This window comes from Scyliorhinus torazame, chromosome 16, assembly GCF_047496885.1.
Source record: "Scyliorhinus torazame isolate Kashiwa2021f chromosome 16, sScyTor2.1, whole genome shotgun sequence".
Classification (NCBI taxonomy): domain Eukaryota; kingdom Metazoa; phylum Chordata; class Chondrichthyes; order Carcharhiniformes; family Scyliorhinidae; genus Scyliorhinus; species Scyliorhinus torazame.
The window spans coordinates 111,453,514-111,478,570 of NC_092722.1; the positions used below are offsets into that span (position 1 = coordinate 111,453,514).

A 25,057-nucleotide genomic window follows, 5' to 3' on the forward strand; every position below is an offset into this window, starting at 1 on the left:
CTCAATGATACCTTCCCGCAGCAGCCGCTGGACCTCAGACCTGATGAAGGTCCTGTCCTGGGTGCTGTATCGTCTGCTCCTGATGGCGACGGGTTTGCAATCCGGGGTGAGGTTTGCAAACAGAGAAGGCGGGTCGACCTTAAGGGTCGCGAGGCCGCACACAGTAAGGGGTGGTAGGGGCCCGCCAAATTTCAGGGTTAGGCTCTGGAGGTTGCACTGGAAGTCCAGGCCGAGTAGCAAGGCAGCACAAAGGTTGGGGAGGACGTAGAGCCGGAAGCCGCTGAACTCTACGCCCTGGACGGTGAGGGTGGCGATGCAGTACCCCCGGATCACCATGGAGTGGGATCCGGAGGCCAGGGAGATTCTTTGGTTAGCGGGGTGTACCGCGAGGGAGCAGTGCCTTACCGTATCGGGGTGGATGAAGCTCTCAGTGCTCGCGGAGTCCAGAAGGCAGGATATCTTGTGCCTGTCGATCTTCACCTTTGTCGAAGCGGTCGCAAGGTTGTGCGGTCGAGACTGGTTGATCGTGACCGAGGCGAGGCGCGGCTGGTCGGCGGCGGTTGCAGGCGATGAGCGTCCCAATGAGGTGCCCGACGGGCAGGCGTCCTGAGGCGGGTAAGATGGCGGCGCCCACGGGCCGCATGTGTCCTGAGGCAGACAAGATGACGGTGCCCTTGGACCGCACATGTCCTGGGGCAGGCAAGATGGCGGTACCCATTGGTTCTGAGGCAAGCAAGGTGGCAGCGCCCACGGGCCGCACATGTTGTGAGTGGAGCAAGAGGCCATGCCCACGGGCCGCACGTGGTCTGAGGAGAGGAAGATGGCGGCGCCCACTGGCCGCACGTGGGGGGTGCCGGGACAATAGCGGCGATTGAACGGGCCTGGCACACTGCATCAAAATGTCACTCCTTGCCGCAGGCCTTGCAAAGCGCGCTCCACGCCGGGCAGCGCTGCCGAGGGTGTTTTGTCTGTCCGCAGAAGTAGCACTTGGGCCCCCAGGGGTTGGTTGGCTGCCGGGCGGCACAGGCGTGGGGTTGGCTCAGGGCGGTCATTGATGGGGTCCACGATGGGGTGGCCGCTGGCCGCTGCACAGGGGTGGGTGGGCCGTGCGGTCAGGGGCATAAGCCTGTACGTTGCGTGAGGCGACCGTGAGCGAGAGCACTAGTTTCTTGGTCACCGCGAGGTCAAGTGCGGCCCCTTCTCAGAGGCGCTGGTGGATGTAGTCAGATCCTATGCCCGTGACAAACTCATCTCTCATTAGCAGGTTTGAATGTTCAGTGGCCGAAACGGCCTGGTCGTCACAGTCTCTTACCAGGGCGAGCAGGGTACGCAGAAATCTTCCATAGACCCACCGGGAAGTTGGTGCCGCGTGGATAGGAGGTGCATGGCGTAGATTTTGTTAGTCTGCTGAGCGTAATTCTCCTTCAGTAGCGCCATGGCCTCTGCGTAGGTAGGCGCATCCTGGACGAAGGGAAAAACGTTGGAGCTCAGCCGCGTGTACAGAATCTGGAGCATCTGTGCCCCCCGGGTTGCTGCTGCTGACCATTGTCTACCGTTCTGCCAGGAAGTCCAAGAACGGTTGCCACCACCTGAAAAACCCTTGCACCCTTAAGGTGCAACCCTTAAGGCAAATTTCACCCTCTCCAATTTAATAAACCCTGCCATATCGTTGATCCAGGATTCCACGCTTGGGGGCCTCGCATCCTTCCACTGAAGGAGAATCCTTCGCCGGGCTACAAGGGACGCAAATGCCAGAATACCGGCCTCTTTTGCCTCCTGCACTCCCGGCTCCCCTGCAACCCCAAATATTGCGAGCCCCCAGCCCGGTTTGACTCTGGATCCTACCACCCTCGACACCGTCCTTGCTACGCCCTTCCAAAACTCCTCCAGTGCTGGGCACACCCAGAACATATGGGTGTGGTTTGCTGAGCTCCCTGAGCACCTAACACACCTGTCCTCACCCCCAAAAAACCAGCTCACCCATGTCCCGGTTATGTGTGCCCTGTGCAGCACCTTAAACTGTATGAGGCTAAGCCTTGCGCACGAAGAGGAAGAGTTCACCCTCCCAAGGGCATCTGGCCATGTCCCCGCCTCGATCTCCTCCCCCAACTCCTCCTCCCACTTACCTTTCAGCTCCTCCACCGAGGCCTCCTCCTCCTCCTGCACCACCTGGTACGTTGCCGAGATCTTCCCCTCTCCAACCCACCCCCCCGAGAGCACCCTGTCCTGTACCGTGCATGGCAGCAGCAGCGGGAATTCCACCACTTGCCATCTGGCAAATGCCCTTATCTGTAGATACCTAAAGGTGTTCCCCGGGGGGAGCCCGTACTTCTCCTCCAGCTCATCCAAGCTCGCGAACTTCCCATCCACAAACAGGTCCCCCAACCTTCTTATCCCTGCCCTGTGCCACCCCGAAAACCCTCCATCTATTCTCCCTGGGACAAACCGGTGGTTCCCCCGTATCGGTGTCCACACCGAGGCCCCCACTTCCCCAATGTGCCACCTCCATTGCCCCCAGACTTTGAGGGTAGCCGCCACCACCGGGCTCGTGGTATACCTCCTTGGAGGGAGCGGCAGCGGCGCCGTTGCCAGCGCCTCCAGACTCGTACCCTCACAAGACGCCGTCTCCAGCCTCTTCCATGCAGCCCCCTCCCCCTCCATCACCCACTTGTGCACCATTGCCGCATTGGCGCCCCAGTAGTACCCACAGAGGTTGGGCAGCGTCAGCCCCCCCACCCCCTAATCCCTACTCCGCTCCAGGAACACCCTTCTCACCCTCGGAGTCCCTTGTGCCCACACAAACCCCATTATGCTCCTGTTGACCCGCCTAAAGAAGGCCTTCGGGATAAGAATGGGGAGGCACTGGAACAGGAACAAAAACCTTGGGAGCACCGTCATCTTAACTGATTGCACCCTACCCGCCAGGGACAGCGGCAACGCATCCCACCTCTTGAACTCCTCCTCCATTTGCTCCACCAGCCTTGTGAAATTAAGTCTATGCAGGGCCCCCCAGCTCCTGGCCACCTGGATCCCCAAATACCTGAAGCTCCTCTCCGCCCTTTTTAGTGGGAGCTCGCCAATCCCCCTCTCCTGGTCCCCTGGGTGAACCACGACCAACTCGCTCTTCCCCATGTTGAGCTGGTACCCTGAGAAATCCCCGAACTCCCTGAGGATCCTCATTACCTCTGGCATTCCTCCCACCGGGTCCGCCACATACAGCAGTAGGTCGTCCGCATGAAGCGACACCCTATGCTCCTCCCTACCCAGCACCAACCCCCTCCAGTTCCTCGACTCCCTCAGTGCAATAGCCAGGGGTTCAATCGCCAGTGCGAAGAGCAGGGGGGACAGGGGACACCCCTGCTTTGTCCCTCGATGCAACCGAAAGCACTCAGACATCCTCTTGTTCGTGGCCACACTCGCCATCGGGACCTCATACAACAGCCTAACCCACCTGACGAACCCCTCCCCAAACCCGAACCTCTTCAGCACCTCCCACAAGTAACCCCCACTCTACCCTATCGAAGGCCTTCTCAGCGTCCATCGCCACCACTATCTTCGCCTCCCCCCTCCCTCGTCGGCATCATAATAACGTTCAGGAGCCTCTGCACATTCGTGTTCAACTGCCTCCCCTTCACGAACCCTGCCTCGTCTTCGTGGATCACCTGCGGCACCCAATCCTCAATTCTCGTGGCTAAGACCTTCGCCAGCACCTTGTCATCCACATTTAACGACAAAATCGGCCTGTAAGACCCACACTGCAGGGGATTCTTGTCCCGCTTCAGGATCAAGGAGATCAGTACCCGGGACATCGTCGGGGGCAAAGCCCCCCCCTCCCTTGCCTCATTGAAGGTCCGAACCAGCAACGGGCCCAACAGGTCCACATATTTTTTGTAGAATTCGACCGGGAAACCATCCGGCCCCGGTTCCTTCCCCGCCTGCATGCTTCCTATCCCTTTGGCCAGCTCCTCCAGCCCAATCGGGGCCCCTAATCCTGCCACCAGTCCGTCCTCCACCTTTGGGAACCTCAATTGGTCCAGAAAGAGGCCCATCCCTCCCTCCTCCAGTGGGGGCTCGGACCGGTACAATTCCTCATAAAAGTCCCTGAAGACCCCATTGATGCCAACCCCACTCCGCACCACACTCCCTCCCCTATCCTTAACTCCCCGATCTCCCTAGCTGCGTCCCGCTTCCAAAGCTGATGCGCCAGCATCCGGCTTGCCTTTTCCCCATATTCATAAACCGCCCCCTGGGCTTTCCTCCACTGCGCCTCCGCGTTCCTGGTCGCCAACAGGTCGAATTCGGCCTGGAGGCTACGCCACTCCCTCAACAGTCCCTCTCCTGGCACCTCCTGTCTACCCTCACCATCTCCCCCACCAGCCTCTCCCTCTCCATCTGCTCTCTCCTCTCCTTGTGGGCCCTAATGGAGATCAACTCTCCCCTAACTACCGCCTTCAGCGCCTCCCAGACCATCCCCACTCTGACCTCCCCGTTATCGTTGGCCTCCAGGTATCTCTCTATGCTTCCTCGGATCCGCTTGCTCACTTCCTCGTCCGCGAACAGTCCCACCTTCAAGCGCCACAATGGGCGCTGGTCCCTCTCCTCCCCCAGCTCTAGGTCTACCCAATGCGGGGCGTGATACGCAATGGCTATCACCGAGTACTCGGTACCCTCTACTCTCGCTATCAGCGCCCTGCTCAGCGCCCCCCCCCCCCCCCCAATTATCAGGCCCCCCACTTCCAAGTCCGGAATCCGACCCAACATGCGCCGCATAAAACCCGCATCGTCCCAGTTCGGGGCGTACACATTGACCAGCACCACTCTTTCCCCTTGCAGCTTACCGCTTACCATTACGTACCTGCCGCCATTGTCTGTCACAATACTCGACGCCTCGAACGACACCCTCTTTCCCACCAAGATCGCCACCCCCCCGATTTTTGGCATCCAGCCCCGAATGAAACACCTGACCTATCCACCCCTTCCTCAATCTTACCTGGTCTGCCCTTCAGGTGTGTCTCCTGGAGCATGACCACATCCGCCTTCAGCCCCTTCAGGTGCGCGAACACCTGGGCCCGCTTAACCGGCCCGTTCACTCTGTGTAATAAATTGATGCACTATCAATTACGACGAGACGAGAGTAGAATGTAATCAAGGCTTTATTACACAGAGATGTGTTGCCTCCTTCAGCAGCTTACAAAATAGCTGCAGCTCGGTGAGCACACACATTTATACTCCGCCTCCTGGGCAGAGCCAGCAGGCAGGGATCTACCCCCGTACCTGTAGTACAGAGGCCTTACCATAATACCCATATATACAATATAATACAACAGTGGTGACTACCACCCCCCCCCCCCCCCCCCCACCCCCACCCCCCTCCCAAGAGAGATAAGGACATGCACAGCCCTGGCACAGATTGGCACTGCCAGTGGACGGTCCGGTTCATCTCCCTGGGGGAGCCCCATTGGGCTGGGGTTTGCAAAATGTTTGTTGGGTGGGTGGGGGGGGGGGGGTGCGTGGGCAGGTATGAGGGCCCTCATGTTGATGATGTGGAGGGGGGAGAGGGGCAAGCAGGGGGCCGCAGGAGGTGAAAGCCCAGGTGTTAGTGGAGGAGAGGAGGGGGTGGGGTGGTGGGTTGAGAGCCCCGGTGCTGATGGTGTGAGGAGAGGGTGTTAGTTCCTGATGGGTTTTTTCTGTGCTGATCCGGGGAGGGGGCTTTTAACATGGGCTCTCCAATCTCTGTTGAGTAGACCTTGCTGCCTCCATCAGGCCCCATACCCACAACTGTGATGCCGTAAAGAAACATCCACTGAATATGTTTCTCAGTGTGGCTCATAATCTGGATTAAAACCCAGTTGTGTAGCTGGGGAGCTACATGCCGGTTCTCAGTCACAGACTGACCCTCTGAAAAAATATGCGAACATTCTGTCCAGTGTGTAGATGGGGTAGAGAGAGAGAGAGTGTGTGTGTCTGTCGGTCTGTGGTGGGGAGAGAGAGTGTGTGTGTCTGTGTGTGTGTGTCTGTCTGTGTGTGTGTGTGCATTGATTTGTTATGTTATGTTCTAGGTGTAACATAAGCGGCTTCCTTGTAGTGCACTTGACTAAGGAAGGTTCAGACGTGGAGATAACTTCAACACCTTTATTAAACTATTTACACTTCTATTACTCGGGTTCGACACCACTGCTAATCCTACTATCGGTACCCAGACTGACTAACCAGCTGCTGCAATCCACGTGGTGGGTATAATATTGAATTAACCTTGTGTCTCTACTCACTGACTGTCTCCACTGGAAAGCGGCAGATCATGTGCCTGGTGTCCTTTTATATATGCGTTGGTATAATGCCCTCCTGTGGTGGTGCCACCTCTGTGTGTATCGTGAATGTCCATTGGTCATGTCCTATCTAACTGATCTATTGGTTGAGTGTGTGTGTGTGTGATGTTTCTGGTGCTCCCTCTAGTGTCTAGCTAGCCAACATGCATTTACAGTGATGCACATCACCACATGCGTGTGTGTCTGTGTGTGTCTGTGTTTGTGTGTCTGCCTGTTGGTGTCTGCCTGTGTGTGTGTGTGTGTGCCTACGTGTGTGTGGGGGGGGGGGTGTAGAGAGTGTGTGTGTGTGTGGGGGGGGGGGGTGGTAGAGAGTGAGTGTGTGGGGGGGTAGAGAGTGAGTGTGTGTGTGTTGGGGGGGGCAGGTAGAGAGCGTGTGTCTGTGTGTGTGTGTGGGGGGGGGTGTAGAGAGTGTGTGTGTGTGGGGGGGGGTGGTAGAGAGTGAGTGTGTGGGGGGGTAGAGAGTGAGTGTGTGTGTGTTGGGGGGGCAGGTAGAGAGCGTGTGTCTGTGTATGTGTGTGTGGGGGGGGGTGGAGAGTGTGTGTGTGTTGGGGTAGAGAGTGTGTGTGGGGGGGGTAGAGAGTGTGTGTCTGTGTATGTGTGTGTGTGGGGGGTGGAGTGTGTGTGTGTGGTAGGGAGAGAGAGAGAGCATGTGTGTGTGTTTGGTGAGGACAGAATGTGTGTTGTGGGTGTTTTTTCTGTTGCTTATTTCAGGATAATTGGTGTAGTGTTCCACAAAGATCACAGAGCAGCTTTTACTTTAACACAGCTATGATTTTATTTACACTACTAAAACGGGGATTTGACACTTAGTCCTTAATACACACTCTCTCTCTCCCCTCCGCACACACTCTCTCTCACACCCCTCCACACAAACACTCTCTCTCTCCCCTCCACACACACTCTCTCTCTCCCCTCCGCGCACACTCTCTCTCACCCCCCTCCACACAAACACTCTCTCTCTCCCCTCCACACACACTCTCTCTCTCCCCTCCGCGCACACTCTCTCTCACCCCCCTCCACACAAACACTCTCTCTCTCCCCTCCACACACACTCTCTCTCTCCCCTCCGCACACACTCTCCTCTCACACCCCTCCACACAAACACTCTCTCTCTCCCCTCCACACACACTCTCTCTCTCCCCTCCGCGCACACTCTCTCTCACCCCCCTCCACACAAACACTCTCTCTCTTCCCTCCACACACTCGCTTTCTCTCTCCCCTCCACACACATTCTCTCTTCCCTCCACACAAACACTCTCTCTCACACCTCCACAGAATTGATCAATAACTTCTAACTACACTAATCCCACTACTGGTATAAGCTATAATCTAACCCTCTCACATTAACTGCTGTTATGACCTTCACTAGCTATCTCCTGCATACGCACCTCCGCTCGGGTCTAGCATCACTGCCTTCTATCGTTGTATATGCAGCGCCTTCTAGTGGCTACTCTCAACACTACATTAACCCTTGCAATGCTGATACTTACGATATGTGGTGGGGAGGGGAATGAGAGAGTGTGTGGAGGGGAGTGAGAGTGTGTGTGTGTGTGGGGGGGGGGGGGTGAGAGTGTGTGTGTGTGGGGGGGGTGAGAGAGAGAGAGTGTGTGTGGAGGGGAGAGAGAGAGAGAGTGCGTGTGGAGGGGAGAGAGAGAGAGAGAGAGAGTGTGTGTGGAGGGGAGAGAGAGAGTGTGTGTGTGGAGGGGAGAAAGAGAGTGTGTGTGGAAACCAAAATGTTTCTGAGAGTGGTAGCAAGCAGGAACTGCCGCGAGCTTCCCGACGCTAGGACCAGCGAGGCTGTCACCGCTATAAAACGTTAATTGGTCCACTTAACGAGGCCCCACGGGCTTCACACCGCAAATTATGATCCCGCCGCCTATTTGTCGGGACCATGCTTGCCAGTTCCAGGAGGATGGGTGAGTTGGCACCAGACCCCCAACCCCAACGGGAATGTGCCTGGCTCCACCCCTGCCCAGCAACGTTCCATGCCCCTGCCCACCCATCTCCAGCAATGCTGTCCACGCCTCCCCACCCCCATCCCTCATACCCCCCCCATTCTCTCCATTCCTCTCCATTCCCTCATACTCCTCCCCCCCCCCCCCATACCCCTGCGATGAGCAATGCGTGTGGCCCGCGATGATCCCCCTGTGTCCCCAGGAGAAGTTGGCCCACAACAGACGGGAAAGGGCCCAAATTAGTGGCGGAGTGCCAGACAGCACAGTCTGCATCCCCTATGAGGAATGGGCATCCTGTCAATGGTGGAGAATCCTGCTGCTCGGGCATTTTGTTGGACCTAGTCCAGGGCAGCACGGTAGCACAAGTGGTTAGCACTGTGGCTTCACAGCACCAGGGTCCCAGGTTTGATTCCCTGCTGGGTCACTGTCTGTGCGGAATCTGCATGTTCTCCCCGTGTCTGCGTGGGTTTCCTCCCACAGTCCAAAGACGTGCAGGTTAGGTGGATTGGCCATGCTAAATTGCCCTTAGTGACCAAAAAGATTAGGAGGGATTATTGGGTTACGGGGGAAAGGGTGGAAGTGAGGGCTTAATTGGGTCAGTGCAGACCCGATGCCTTCTGCACTGTATGTTCTATGCTCTGTCAAAGATTATATAGTTCGCTGCCCTGGCAAACACGGCATCCATGTCTTCACTGATGCACTTGTAGGCTGTAACTTGTGAGATGCTGCAGAAGTCCCCGTTCAAGCCCTGGAATGATCCTGAGGCGTAAACGATCATGGCTGGGGTTACCTTGATAGCCACCGTGAGCTGGTACCCTCCTACTCCATGTGTTGCCAAGTCCGCAAGTACATGCCACAGGTACCGCACTGTCCCCTTGTTGAGGCGGAGCCTCCTGCAGCACATGCTGATCGAAAGACCAGCGACACTTGTACAGCTTGGGCGGTTGCCGGCGTCCCCCTCTGGTTCCCTCTCTGGCCTGCTGGGAGGCGGGTCCTCCGGGTATGGGGCAGGGCCCTGGACATGGGCCACTGTCTCGAGTCTGTGTCGACGCTCATGCGATGTCTCCTCAGATGTCTGGCCGCCTGGACTTTGTCAGGGTCCAAGATATCGGCCATTGCATGTACTATCTGTAAGGGGTTGGGAGAGGGTGTGAGACTGACAATCAGCGGTGTCTTCCACCCTGGGACAATCCATTTTCCCATTGCTCCCCACTCCCCCATTGCTACCCCCCACCCACATCCCCTGCCATTCGACATACCCTACCCACGCACCCCGGCCACAGCGGGCCCGCCTGCTCACCAGACCCCACAGCCTGGACCCCAGATATTCACATGTAACGTTACCTGGACCGACACCGGGCCTCCTCCGTGGTGCCCATGCTCACCCTCTGGTCGCCAAAATGGCCCCCTTGCTGGAGATCAGCTTCTTGGTGTTCGGATGTTGGCCGCTGTGCCTGTGGTGTTGCTTTCTTCAGTTCTCAGGCGCAGTGTCGTCCCCCCCCCCCCCCACAACCACAACCTCGCACCCCAACCACCACCAATGGCGGGCCCTCTCGACTGAGGTCGGCCTGCCAGGGACTCCCCAGCTCCCCTCTGAGCACCGTCACAGCAGCCCGAGTGCCCCTGGGCTCATTGCCGAGGAACGAAGGTGGTTACTCACCTCCTCCGGTCCCCGCAGCAGCCCTTCTGCCAGCTTCACGTTTTTAAACCGGAGTCCCAATCGGCACCCGCGTGACCATTTGCTGGGGAGGTAGTTAGATCACGGGTTCCGCTCCCATTAATTGTATGGAGATTGGCCCTATGTGGTGATTATTGGTTTTTTGGCATGCTACCTCAGAATCCTGATTTCGCCAATGGGGGCGGGCCGGTTAGATTTAAAACCAATCAGCGCTTGGCGTGGTTCTCGATTTTGGTCTCTCCTGTGATTTAATGGCCTCGTTGCACTCTCTCTGAAGCGCAATCGCCCCATTTCCTTTCTGAAATTTGCTCATCGACTCCTGAAGTGAGGAAAAAGTGAAAATATGACTCCCTCCCCACCCCAAGCGAAACTGTTGGACAAGCCTCTCTCGAGTATGAGATTGGCAACTAATAATGGGCAGCACGAAATGGCAGAGACTCTAAACGTGTATTTTGTATCTGTCACTATGGTAGAAGACACACAAAACTTCCCAATAATAGTAAGAAGTCTTACAACACCAGGTTAAAGTCCAACAGGTTTGTTTCGATGTCACTAGCTTTCGGAGCGCTGCTCCTTCCTCAGGTGAATGAAGAGGTCTGTTCCAGAAACACATATATAGACAAATTCAAAGATGCCAAACAATGCTTGGAATGCGAGCATTAGCAGGTGATTAAATCTTTACAGATCCAGAGATGGGGTAACCCCAGGTTAAAGGGGTGTGAATTGTACCAAGCCAGGACAGTTGGTAGGATTTCGCAGGCCAGATGGTGGGGGATGAATGTAATGCGACATGAATCCCAGGTCCCGGTTGAGGTCGCACTCATGTGTGCGGAACTTGGCTATAAGTTTCTGCTCGGCGATTCTGCGTTGTCGCGGGTCCTGAAGGCCGCCTTGGAGAACGCTTACCCGGAGATCAGAGGCTGAATGCCCTTGACTGCTGAAGTGTTCCCCGACTGGAAGGGAACATTCCTGCCTGGTGATTGTTGCGCGATGTCCGTTCATTCGTTGTCGCAGCGTCTGCATGGTCTCGCCAATGTACCACGCTTCGGGACATCCTTTCCTGCAGCGTATGATGTAGACAACGTTGGCCGAGTCGCACGAGTATGTACCGCGTACCTGGTGGGTGGTGTTCTCACGTGTAATAGTGGTATCCATGTCGATGATCTGGCACGTCTTGCAGAGATTGCCATGACAGGGTTGTGTGGTGTCGTGGTCGCTGTTCTGAAGACTGGGTAGTTTGCTGCAAACAATGGTTCGTTTGAGGTTGCGCGGTTGTTTGAAGGCAAGTAGTGGGGGTTTCATAGAATTTACAGTGCAGAAGGAGGCCATTCGGCCCATCGAGACTGCACCAGCTCTTGGAAAGAGCACCCCACCCAAGGTCAACACCGCCACCCAATCCCCATAACCCAGTAACCCCACCCAACACTAAGGGCAATTTTGGGCACTAAGGGCAATTTATCATGGCCAATCCACCTAACCTGCACATCTTTGGACTGTGGGAGGAAACCGGAGCACCCGGAGGAAACCCACGCACACACGGGGAGGATGTGTAGACTCCGCACAGACAGTGACCCAAGCCGGAATCGAACCTGGGACCCTGGAGCTGTGAAGCAATTGTGCTATCCACAAGGCTACCGTGTGGGAATGACCTTGGCAAGATGTTCATCGTCATCAATGACGTGTTGAAGGCTGTGAAGAAGATGACGTAGTTTCTCCGCTCCGGGGAAGTACTGGACGACGAATGGTATTCTGTTGGTTGTGTCCCATGTTTGTCTTCTGGGGAGGTCGGTCCGGTTTTTCGCTGTGGCGCGTTGGAACTGTCGATCGATGAGTCGAGTGCCATATCCCGTTCGTACGAGGGCATCTTTCAACGTCTGTAGATGTCTGTTACGCTCCTCCTCGTCTGAGCAGATCCTGTGTATACGGAGCGCTTGTCCATAGGGGATGGCTTCTTTAATGTGTTTAGGGTGGAAGCTGGAGAAGTGGAGCATCATAAGGTTATCCGTAGGTTTGCGGTAAAGCGAAGTGCTAAGGTGACCGTCCTTGATGGAGACGAGTGTGTCCAAGAATACAACTGATTTTGGAGAGTAGTCCATGGTGAGTCTGATGGTTGGATGGAACTTATTAATGTCATCGTGTAGTCGTTTCAGTGATTCTTCGCCGTGGGTCCAAAGGAAAAAAATGTCATCGATGTATCTGGTGTATAACATCGGTTGAAGGTCCTGTGTGGTGAGTAGGTCCTGTTCAAACTTGTGCATGAAGATGTTGGCGTATTGGGGTGCGAATTTGGTCCCCATGGCTGTTCCGTGCGTCTGGATGAAGAACTTGTTGTCGAAGGTGAAGACGTTGTGATCCAGAATGAAGCGGATGAGTTGCAGAATTGCGTCTGGAGATTGGCAGTTGTCGGTGTTGAGTACTGAGGCTGTTGCAGCAATGCCGTCGTCATGGGGGATGCTGGTGTAGAGTGCCAAGACGTCCATTGTGACGAGGAATGTTCCTGGTTCAACTGGTCCATGGGTGCTGAGTTTCTGTAGGAAGTCCGTCGTGTCGCGACAGAAGCTGGGTGTACCTTGTACGATGGGTTTCAAGATGCCCTCGATGTAGCCAGAGAGGTTCTCACACAGGGTCCCATTGCCTGAAACGATAGGGCGGCCTGGTGTGTTGGCCTTATGTATTTTCGGGAGGCAGTAGAGATCTCCAATGCGGGGAGTACGTGGGATGAGAGCACGTAGGGTGCTCTGAAGATCTGGATCCAAGGTCTTGATCAGTCTGTTAAGTTGGCGGATGTGTTCCTTGGTCTTATCTGCGGGTAACTGTCTGTAATGTTCTTGGTTGTTCAGTTGTCGGTATACTTCTTTGCAGTAGTCCGTTCTGTTCAGTACGACAGTGGCCCTCCCTTTGTCTGCTGGTTTGATGACGATGCTGTGGTTGGTCTTGAGAGCGCGGATGGCATTGCGTTGTGCTTGGGTGACGTTCGGGGCTGTCTTGTGAATGCGACTGATGAATCTGGCATTGACGCGACTCCTGACGGCTTGAGCATACATGTCGAGTCTAAGGCAGCGGCCATCCGGAGGGGTCCAATTCGACTCTTTCCTCTTCGGTTGCCGCACCGCAGATCTCTCGGTCTGCTGTTCCGGTTCATTGGTAGTCTGCTTGGGTTCGCTGTTGGCCTCTTTGGGTCTGTGGAAGAATTCCATTCGCCTGATGAATTTCTCCGTGTCTGCCGCGAGACTGATGGGGTCCATTTTGGTGGTGGTGCAGAAATTGAGCCCTCTGCTGAGGACTTCGATTTCATCTGGTTGAAGGGTGTAGTCTGACAAGTTGACAATAGATTTCCCTGTATTGTTTTTTACTGTGACACCGGGGGTGGCTTGGTTGCTGCCGGTGGTGATGCCAAGTTTCTCAAGCTTTCTGTTCTTGGTATGCATATAGGTGGCATAGTATTGTTGTCTCATCTGTTTGGCGGTGTTCCGCAGCTGGTCTACTGCATCCTGAGCGCAAGTTGAGAATATGGCCTCTATCTTGGTTTCCAGGTTGCGTCGTCTGCTGTAGAGCTGGTGTACGAGGTGGTTGAGGAGTGTGAGAGAGGTGCGACGGCAGAGTCTCTCAGTGAAGTCTGTGTTGTAGGTCGACTTGAGTGGGTTTGTGATCTGTAGCCCTTTCGGGATCTTGTCTGCTTTCTTGCATCTTTGTAGAAACTTAATGTCAGTGTCTATATGCGCGATCTTCCTGGAGATCCTCTCCACTTTGAGCCGGCAGTTTGCGGTGTCGTTGGTAGCCATGATGTGGAGATGCCGGCGTTGGACTGGGGTGAGCACAGTACGAAGGGTAATGAATGCATTGGTTATAATCTTCCAAAATTCCCTGGATTCAAGAGAGGTCATGGAAGATTGGATAACTATGAATGCAATTCCTCTATTCCTGAGATAAAGCAGGCAGAACGTAGGAAACATAAGGCTAGTTAGTAGTCTAAAATCTTTCAGTGGGAAAATGCATAATTAAGGAGGGAGCAGCTCCAATGAGGCAGAGTCAGCATGGTTTGGTGAAAGGGAAATCATGTTTGAAAAAATTATTTACAGTTCTTTGAGGTTGTAATATGCAGGGTGGATAAAGGGGAACCAGTTGATGTATTCATAGAATCATAGAACTTACAGCGCAGAAGGAGACCATTCGGCCCGCCAAAGTCTGCACCGGCCCTTGGAAAGAGCACCCTACCTAAGCCCACACCTCCACCCTCCCCGTAACCCAGTAACCCCACCTAATCTTTTTTTGTCACTCTGGGCAATTTAGTATGGCCAATCCACCTAACTTGCACATCTTTTGACTGTGGGAGGAAACCGGAGCATCCGGAGGAAACCCACAGAGGCACGTGTATTTGGATTTCCAAAAAGCAAAAGGCTACTACACAAAATAAGAGCTCATGGTGTTGTGGGGCTGGTGGAGAATTAGCTAATTAACAGAAAGTAGAGTTGGGTCATTTTGAGATTGGCAAAAGATAACCAGTGGACTGTCACGGGGATCCATGCTGGAGCCTTAATTACTTGTGATCTGTAGTCATGACTTGGATGAAGGGCCAAACTGTATTCTGGCCATTTTCTTTCTCAAATATTGTCAAACAAATTAAGTTGTGAGGAGGATAGCAAGAGGCCGCAAAGGGACAGTGATAGGCCAAAAGAGTGGACAAAAAGTGGGCGGATGGAGTACAATGTGGGAAAATGTGAGGTTGTCACTTTGGTGGGAGGAATTGAAAAACAGAATATTGTTTATATAGAGAGAGACTGCAGAATTCTGTGGTAGAGGGATTGAAGAGTCTTTGTACATGTGTCACAAGAGGTTAGCCTGCAGATACTACAAGTAATTGGGAAAGCAAATGGAATGCCAGTCTTTATTTCAAGGCGGATGGAGTATAAATATAGGAAAGTCTTTCTCCGGCTGTACAGGGTGTTGGGATTCTAGCTGGAATACTATGTACAGTTTTGGTCACCATTTATTTAAGGAAGGATAAACTTGCATTGGAAGCAGCTCAGAGAATAATCACAGGTTAATTCTTGTGACAAAAGGATTGACTTAGCAAGGAAGATCGCAAAGGAAAAAGATTCCATAAGGAAAAGTCCAAAGATGTGCAGGTTAGTGGGCTGACCAGGATAAAAATGCTGCTCAGGTTAGGTGGCGTTGCGGGGATAGGGTGGGGCAGTGGGCCTAGGTAGGGAGCTCTTTCAGAGGGTCGGTGCAGAGTAGTTGGACTAAATGGCCTCTGCCCTGTTGGTTGGGCCTGCAGTCATTTGTGTTTGGAAGGATGAGAGTTGATCTTATTGAAACGTATTAGATTCTGAGGCAGCTGGACAAGACAAATATTGGGAGGATGGTTCCCCTCATGCGGGGATCTAGAACTAGGCGGCACAGTTTAACAATACTAGGTCTTCCATTTAAAGCAGGGTTGAGGAGGAATTTCCTCTCAGAGGGGCCTCCGTCTTTGGAATTCTCCTCCACAGTCAGCAGCTGGACTATTGACTGTATTCAAGACTCAGTTAGACAGATTTTTGGTTGACAAGGGACTCAAGAGTTATGGGGGACAGTCAGGTAGGTAGAGTTAGGGCCACAATCCGATCGGCCATGATCTTATTGAATTGCAGAGCAAGCTCAAATGGCTGAATGACCTACTCCTATTTGTTATGATTTAGTGCATATGGGGTTTGAATCTCTTCTTGTGAATGAACAAGGCAACCAAATGATGCAGCATTTTAAACCAGTTTGATATTTCAAATCATGACATGCACTGAACAATTAAGTGGCAGGGTGGTTAGCACTGCTGCCTCACAGCTCCAGGGACCTGAGTTCGATTTTGACCTTGGGTGACTGTCCTGTGTCGGCATGGGTTTCCTCCGGGTACTCCGGTTTCCTCCCACAGTCCAAAGATGTGGAGGTTAGGTGAATTGGCCGTGATAAAATTGCCCCTTAGTGTCTAAAGGTTAATTGCAGTTGCAGGGTTATGGGGATAGAGTGGGAGAGTGGGCCAGGGTGGGGTGTTTTTCAGAGGGTTGGTGTAGACTCCATGGGCCGAATGACCTCCTTCAGTACCTTAGAAATTCAGTGATTCTATATGCTACCTATGTTGTAGAGTAAATTAAAGATATTTTAAAAGTAAAATATGCGCTTGCCAATGGTGAAGGAGTAGAAAAGGGGACAGAACAGTGATTAAGGTGCAAGTCATAGCCAAATGTCAAAGACACTGGAATGTTTGTTGTTACCTCATTGTATTCTGCATTGTGTCTCAGCAACACTGCTGCCTTGGCATTTATCCCACAGTTTACAACCTGAGTTGTATCTCATGGATTTGTTCCTTAAAGAATGTGTGCTACAGTGTAAATTGGAGTGATCTTTTTAGAGCTGGAATATTCCATAAAAAATTTAAAAAAAAAAAAAGATTTTAGGATAGTTTCTCATGTGTGAGATATTTTCTGTTGCATACTTTCATTTTTGCGGGTCGCCAGAAACAATATCTGGCCTTTTACTGGAACGTGGGGAAAAGGCCATCGAGATTTTTATTGCAGGAACTGTGTCTGAACATCACAGTGCCCCCCCCCCCAATGCTAATGAACCTGTCAACACTGAACCTATCACGACAGAGGGCTGTATTCTTCTGCCCAGCCCACCACAAATTGCCAGGGGTGGACCTGGACCACGTAAAGGTCTATTGACATCGGGCGGGAATTTCCGGTCACTTGGCTGGCGCGGCCGGAGAATCCTGCCCAGAGATAGATAGGTTCTTGATTAATAAGGGGATCAGGGGTTATGGGGAGAAGTCAGGAGAATGGGGATGAGAAACATTTCAATCATTATTGAATGGCAGAGCAGACCGATGGGCCGAATGGCCTAATTCTTCTCCTATATCTTGTGGTCTTATAGGTACCAATTGCCCAACTTTGGTGCGGCTGTATCTGAATGGGGCTTGATAACTGAGCACTCCCAAACACTACAATCAATGTCCCTTTACACCTCCGACTACAGAATTCGCATTCGGCAAAAATGCTTTCTTTATTTAACTTAGCTGGTTTAACTCAATTGGTTGGACACTGGTTTGTGATGCAAAGCGAAGGCCAACAACGCGGGTTCAATTCCTGTACTGGCTGAGGTTATACATGTAGGCCCAGCCTTCGCAACCTTGCCCCTTGTCTGAGGTGTGGGGATCCTCGGGTTAAACCACCTCCAGAAGTCAGCTCTCCCTCTTGAAGGGGAAAGCAGTCTATAGTCCATCTAGGATCTATGGTGAGTTTACCGTTGGATCCCCACAAACAGGTGAATGAGAACGTATGGGGCATTGCTGGGAGGGGGGGGGGGACAGCCGTGGTGTCGAAGGCAAGGGCTGGAGAGTGGCTTTCGGCGACTCCCCCCCCCCCCCCCCCCCCCCGCCCCCCCCCCCCCCCCCCCTTCCAATGATTGGGCACTCATTGTCTCTCAATAAGGGACCCCCTCAATGAGGCCACAGCCAAACCCGACAAGGTTTCCTTCAGGAGGCACAAGAGAGTTGTGCAGCTTCCATTTAATCTCTGACCCACCACAAAGTTCTGGTGGGCTCAGGGAAAATTGATGTTGAGTGTTTCGTTAATGAGTCATTTGACATTCTGCTGCAAGCGGACAATTTGCGTACCTCAGCCCTTTCCTGCTTCAAACTGAATGGCAGAAGTTTCCCACTGCCAGCAGACTGACGGCAGCTTCTCATTATTTAGAGAGTCCAGCCAACGTGTTTCCCACCACAATGAGCTGGATTAAATACCGCCCACGTAACTGCTAATATACACCAAGCCTCATTCCGAAAAGGTTGGCTTTCCTGCTTAGAATGTTGACATATATTTATATTAAAATGTATGAATAATAATAATCTTTATTATTGCCACAAGTAGGCTTACATTCACACTGCAATGAGGTTACTGTGAAAAGCCCCTAGTCGCCACATTCCGGCGCCGGTTTGGGTACACGGAGGGAGAATTCAGAATGTCCAACTCCCCTAACAGCACGTCGATCGGGACTTGTGGGAGGAAACCAGAGCACTCGGAGGAAACCCACGCAGACACAGGGAAAACGTGCAGACTCCGCACAGACAATGACCCAAGTGGGAATCGAACCTGGGACCCTGGCGCTGTGAAGCAACAGTGCTAACCATTGTGCTACTGTGTCGCCAGTATTAAGCCTCATTCGCATAATCTTACCAGTTGCACTGTCTGCCAAGAGCTTACGGGATCACATGGCAACACTGGTGTATCACACAAATGGCTGCGTGACCAGATTTTCCTCTGTTCCATTAACATTATAGATATGCCTTACAATCAGGAGTTTTATCTAGTTACATGTTCATGTGTTGTAGAGCTGCACAGGTTGCTGAGCACCAATGCTGCAACTCTCAAGGGAAGGAGGAGGGTGGTAGAGGCTATTTCGGACTTTGAGAAGAACCAGGGGAGAGTCACGTCAGCAATGATATATTGCTGTGCTGACTACATCAGTGAAGAGCGCTCAAAGTGGTTTGCCAAGTACCTCGCCTGTGACTGCAAAACCCTTTCAATTCAGTGCAAAATCCTCCAATGAGACTGGGTAAAACGCAGTTGAACAATTATGTTGTGACATGCCATTCTTGCAGACTTGACATGTAAGCACCAGTTAGGCAAGTGCGTAACTGGGAATACAGTTTCATGTAAATTCAAGATAACATTCAAAACAGCAGGTCCATCCATGATACAAGTGGCTATTTAAAAAGCAGAAGTGAATATAAACCTGGCACTGTCAAGCTTCCACTACAGATGTGGATCTTTTTCCTCTGGGACTCTGAGCAACAGAAGAATAAAAAGAATGATATAATACTTAACATATTTATACAAGAAGCTCACTTCCTTCCGAGATAAGAGCCTTGTATTTCATTCTGACACTCGTAGGGAGACTGGCTCGGCGAGAAATATAGGAAGCTTCTTCAATATAGAATACATCCCAACACAATTCGCAGATGTAAACAGAGTGGATGCCAGGCTATGGAGGGAGACATTAGAGGGGTGACCAAAAGCTGTTCAAAAAGATCTATTTTGAAGTTCTTAAATGTAGAGGAGTTGAAAATGATGAGAATAGATCTCTCGAGAGCACGGCAAATCTCACTTTTTTTTAAAAAGCACATAAAGGGGTCATGAAGGGATGGGGTTTGTTCAAAAGGCCCATTTCCATGAGGTGGGTACAGGAACGTGAAGTATGATTGGAGGATTAGCAGAAATCGAATGGGCTGGGACCATGAAGGATTTGGCATTGGAGCCAATGCATTTTGGGGCTTTTATTAAAAAAATGTATTCACATGCTGGTGTCGTTGATGAAAAGATTGGCACTTATTGGCCACCTGGGATTTCCCTTGACGAGGTGGTGGTGGATTGCTTTCTTGACAATTGAGTGGCTTGCTGGGTCATTTCAGAAGGCAGTTCGGAGTCGCATATAGGCCAGACGTGGGAACATAGGATTTAGGAACAGGAATAGGCCATTCAGCCCGGGGGGCCTGCTCTGCCATTAAATCATATCATGGTTGTTTTGGTTACATCTGTGAGTCCGTGGCACGAGATGCCAGTGTCGCCTTTGTAGATGGGCACAGGGGCATGGCTCTGATATTTAAAAGTTGCTCCTGCAACACAGATTGGAGTTAGAAAATGTCAAATTATATACTAATCTGGCATTCCCCCTTATTACACTTCAAAAGTTTTTTTTAAATTAAGGGGCAGTTTAGCGTGGCCAATCCATCTACCCCGCACATCTTTGGATGTGGGGGTGAGACCCACACAGACACGGGGAGAATGCAATGCCGTGAGGCAGCAGTGCTAACCACTGTGCCACAGTGCTGCCCACATTTCAAAAGTATTGTATTGGTTGTAAAGTCTATGTCGAAGTCCAGGGGGCATGAAAAGTGCTGTAAAATTAGAGTTCGGCCGTTCAGAAACACTTCTTCACTCAAATGGTCCTGGAAATCTGGAACTCGCTACCCTATAAAGCGACAGAAGCTGGCGATAATTAATAATTTCAAAGCTGAGATTATAGGTTTCTTTAGGGAAGGCTATTATGAATGATGGATTCAATGTGGGCCGGTAAAGTTAAGATCAGCAATAATCTCATTGAATGGCAGACCAGGGTTGAGTGGCTGGATGACACTCCTGTTTTTGTGTTTCTCTAAATGAATCTATTATCCAGAGTCCTTTTTGATATAATACTGTTCCATTTGTTGTTTTTCAGAATGGGCTGAATGCTCTCCACCTTGCATCGAAGGAAGGCCACATCGGGGTTGTTTCTGAACTGATCCAGCTAGGTGCTAACGTGGACGCAGCAACCAAGGTAAGGATGTGGCCTCATGCTTGGTCAGTAACGCCGTCTGCCTTCTAAGAAGGGATAGATCTCCAGTTTGCACCAATGATCACAATCTTAGCCATGCCATTAGGCAGGAAGCTAGGAAGGCATCATGCTGGACTTCTCCTGAGCGCTTCCCAATGGCCATGTGAGACGTAGAGACCTGGGATCAAGTCATCAACCTCCCCTCTTGCTTATTTATAATGCGTGGCATGAAGACTATGGGAGCAGACTCACAAGGTGCATGTGGTTTGGGGCAAGTGGGTTAAACGAGAGATAAAATGACAACCTCTTGAGGTTTAGAAGCAAAGAAAACAGCGAGGAAATGGGAGAGAAGTACAGAAGTCATTGTTGTTTCTCTGGAACAGGCCTATCTTAGACAAAGTTTGAGTGATGGTGTGTTGAGATGTTCTCTTTAGCTGTTGCTACAGTGCCCATCAATTGGACTTTTTAAAAATTCATTTACGGCATGTGGGTGTCACTGTCTACGCCAGCATTTATTGCCCATCCCTAGTTGCCTTTGAGAAGTTGGTGGTGAGCTGCTGCCTTTAACCGCTGCAGTCCCTGTGGTATAGGTGCACCCACAGTGCTGTTAGGGAAAACATTCCAGGATTTGACCCAGCAACAGTGTAGGAATGGCTATATATTTTGGTAAAGTGAGGAAAGAATTTGCCTATCTGGCTCAATTAGTTCAGTGTTGGCACTCATTGCTGAGTCAGAAGGTTGTGTGTTCAAGCGCACCTCAGCATAAAATCTAGATTCGCACTTTAGAGCAGTACTGAAGAAGTGCTGAACTGTCTGAGGTGCTGTCCTTGATGAGATGTTCAACTGAGGCCCCGTCGGCTTATTCCAGTGGCTCAGGTGGATATGTATTGCAGTGTTTGAAGAGGAATTTGCATACATGTATGCTGGCAGTACCTCGCTCTACTTCTCCGACCCTCCCATATTGTCAGGCTTTTGTCACACATCCAGTCGTGCTGCAGTACTTGGTTGTCATGGTTACCTACACAACAGGAACTGTGCTTCAAAAGTGCTCCACTAGTTGTGGTGTGCATTGGTCATCCTGGCTACAAGATATAACATTACGTTAAGGCAATGCGGGGCAACGTGCGGCCCGGGGGTCACATGTGGCCCTTGTGGGTTCTGACTGGGGCCATGAGACATTTTGTTGACCGTTGCCCATGCACAGGTTGTGACATTCCGCTGGTTTCCTTCGGGTAGCCTTTTTCCCACCGGTGTCACTGAAGTGATTCGCACGTAAAGCAAGGGCAAGTGAAGTGAGGTGCATGCTGATTGTGCACAACATTGACAGTGAGAGCCGTGCGCTCCCTCTTGTCCAATCAAGCATAAACATTTCATCCATTTTTACCACTTGAAGTTGATGACAGTTCTATTAATATATAAATGATTAAGTATTTTCTATAACTTGTTCTGAAATATTTGACATGTATTAAATGTATTCAACCTTATTCAATGGTCATAGTTAGTGAACAAACCCGATTTCAATCTTGCGGCCCACGAGGTGATGGTGGCCCACTCATGCAGCCCACTCACTAACCTATCTTGCCCATCGCTGCAGCAAGGCAGTTTGTTCCCCTAGCATAGAGATTCTGCCAGCTTTCAATGAAGTTTGATTCTCAAAGGTAATCATTGTCAGGATCTGACAGGAGAGATACTGTGTGACCAGGGTAACAGAGTAAGTAACATGTGGGAGTAGGACTTGCTGCAGAAGGACACTGCAAAGCAAGTCAGTGCATGTAAATAGCTGCCATTACATGCGGAAAGTGCAGAGCTGAGTGGGAAAGCAAAATCATTGCATCATAAATGACCAGGGGAGTACCTGGGGGCTTAGTCAATACAGGGAGAGGCTGAGGCTGTGACTGACTCCAGTTTTCTCACACTCCATCCCTATCCTGTGTGGCCAGCCTGTAAGGCCCAAGGGGTACACAAGCTACTTGTTACACACGCACAACAAATACATGGAGGTGCACCGGTTTATCGATTGAGAATAAACATCATTGTTCACAACAATGGAAGCCGCTTTCTTTGCCCTATGTTTTCAAATCGTCATTCTCTTGATCTCGTCATGAATCTCCTTCAAATTCTCTCACGTTACCTAACTTTAACTGTGTTTTTTATATGAATTTAGAATGCCCAATTCATTTTTTCCAATTAAGGGGCAATTTAGCGTGGCCAATCCACCTACCCTGCACATATTTGGGATGTGGGGGCAAAACGCAAGCAAACACTGGGAGAGTGTGCAAACTCCACATGGACAGTGACCCAGAGCCAGGATTGAACCTGGGACCTCGGCGCCGTGAGGCTGCAGTGCTAACCACTGCACCACCGTACTGCCCACCTATCTTTAACCTTTTAGTCATTTTCCTCTCCCTGTTATTCATTTTCATTTCTCTTCACTCATTATTCTTCTCTCCTTTCTTTTTCCCTCTTCTTCACTCTCACTCTTCACTCTTTTCTCTCTTTCTAGCATTCTCCTTTTCAATTTGCAGATGAAGAAAACCTGAAGCAGTTCATCAGTGTAGGAACAGCGAAAACAAAAAAATCTTGAAAAATAGTAAAACATCTCACAGAGGCTTAATCCAATAAAATGGTCCTTGAGCCAATGAAGCAGATAATGGGAGGGGTGCCAAAAAGTTTGATTAAATCAGTAGCTTTTAAGGAATGCAAATAAAGATGAGAGAAGTGGGTAGGGTTCAAGGGTTTAGAACCTAGACTGCTCGTGTCACAGCTGCCAGTGGTGGATGAAGTGGGAGAGAACATATGAGAAACCAGAGTTGGAGGGAAAAAAAAAATTGGAGGGGGATGGAAGGGGAAAGAGGTGAAAGGGCATAGGGGGGAGGGTGACTAGAGGGAGAAGTGTGCCAATGAAATGTGTTTTATACTTAAGGAAAATTATTTTAAATTCCATGTGTTGGAGGAACCAGGAGCCAGAGGAGGTCAGTGTGGACAAAAGTGAATGGTTTGAACTTGCTGTGAGTTTGGGCATAGAGCGCATAAGCAAGGATTTAATGGGCCTTTATAAAATACTAGTTCAGCCTCAATTAGAGTATTGAGTCCAATTCCGGGCACCAAATCTTAGTAAGGATGTGAAGGCTTTAGAGGGGGTGTGGAAAAGATATAAGAGATTGGTTACAGGGCCGAGGGACTTCAGTTATATGGACAGATTGGAGAAGCTGAGGATGTTCTCAAGGAGAAGGTTGAAGGGAGATTTAATAGAGGTGTCCAAAATCATGAGGGGTTGAGACAGAGCAGAAAGGGAGAATCTGTTCCTGTTGGCAGGAGATATCTAGTACGAGGTGGGGTGGGACTAGCTCCATCTGCGCTGTAACCACTCATTTGGATGTGCCGAGCTTAAGGGAAGAAGGGGAAATATCCCCTCCAAGCTTGGCTATTTTAATACTTCCCCCTGTCAAAGACTTGGAGGTTAGCGATGGTGGCGTTGCCAACCTCCAACTCAATGGGACTCATCTCCAAGCCATCAATGAGGCGAAGGCAAAAATATCCGCCCCCGCACCCATCCGAAGCTCCGGCAAATTCGGTGAGTGTGTGCCAGAAGCGTGATTGGAGAGATCCTAGCATGGAATTGTGAGAGAAATGGGCAAGGATTTGAGAGGCCACTTTCCCAAGGAGTCAGGAGAGGAAAGGAACGCCAGGTTTCCGGATACTTTTTTGTTGAGGATGATGGTGAATGGGTAGAGGGTTTAGTACTGGAGGAGGGCGGGACCATTTACAGTGTCAGCTAACATTGTGGTGGGTGGGGACCGGAGGTTACTTTGAGTGGTTAGCAGTTTAGTGGGGATGAGATCAAGGGAGGGTATTACGGCTGTGATGCGTTTGGGGAAGATAAGGGAAGCTAAAGAGTGACAAGAGTTCTGTATCTTGTGTTTAGGAATAGTGATGTTTTACTGCCATTGTATAGGGAGTTGGTAAGGCCATACTTGGAATATTGTGTGCAGTTTTGGTGTCCTTATCTGAGCAAAGATGATCTTGTTATGGAGGGAGCGCAGCGAAGGTTTACCAGGCTGATTCCTGGGATGGCGGGACAGTCATATGAGGAGAGACTAAGTCGGTTAAGATTATATTCTTTGGAGTTTAGAAGAGTGAGAGGGGATCTCTTAGAAACTTACAAAATTCTAACAGGACTAGACAGGGTAGATTCAGAAAGAATGTTCCCGATGGTGGGGAAGTCCAGAACTAGGGGTCATAGTTTGAGGTTAAGCGGTAAACCTTTTAGGACTGAGGTGAGGAGATATTTCTTTATCCAGAGAGTGATGAATCAGTGGAATTCATTACCACAGAAAGTAGTTGAGGCCAAAACGTTGTGTAATTTCAAGAAGCAATTAGATATAGCTCTTGGGGCTAAAGGGACCAAGGGACATGGGGGAAGGTGGGATCAGGGTATTGAACTTGATGATCAGCCATGATCATAATGAATGGCGGAGCAGGCTCGAAGGGCTGAATAGCCTCTTCCTGCTTTTATTTTCTCTTTCTCTGTATGTTTCTATGTATTAGACAGGGTTGTTGTCCTATCACCCAGTACGTTCTTCTCAAACAGGACATATCTAACTCCCGCAGTAATTTGGTGTTTGCCACAGTGGGAGTGAGTGACTCAAGGCTGCTGAAAGGTGTGGGTTTATGGGTGCCACTCAGACCTATGGCTAAGTAATTGAAAATTGCTGGAGAAATGTATGAGGGACCTAAATTATTAGAATAATGGC

At 51.0% G+C, this 25,057-nt stretch overlaps 1 protein-coding gene across 46 annotated transcripts in view; it reads left to right on the plus strand.

The window, feature by feature from the left end:
• The window catches only part of ank3b (ankyrin 3b), a 1,101,178-nt gene that overhangs the window by 756,178 nt on the left and 319,943 nt on the right, over positions 1-25,057 (plus strand). For all 46 annotated transcript variants that reach the window (XM_072478848.1, XM_072478844.1, XM_072478845.1 and 43 more), the window contains exon 3: positions 20,208-20,306. In XM_072478848.1, the coding sequence (XP_072334949.1) occupies positions 20,208-20,306 (99 nt within the window). The remainder of the gene's footprint in view (positions 1-20,207; positions 20,307-25,057) is intronic.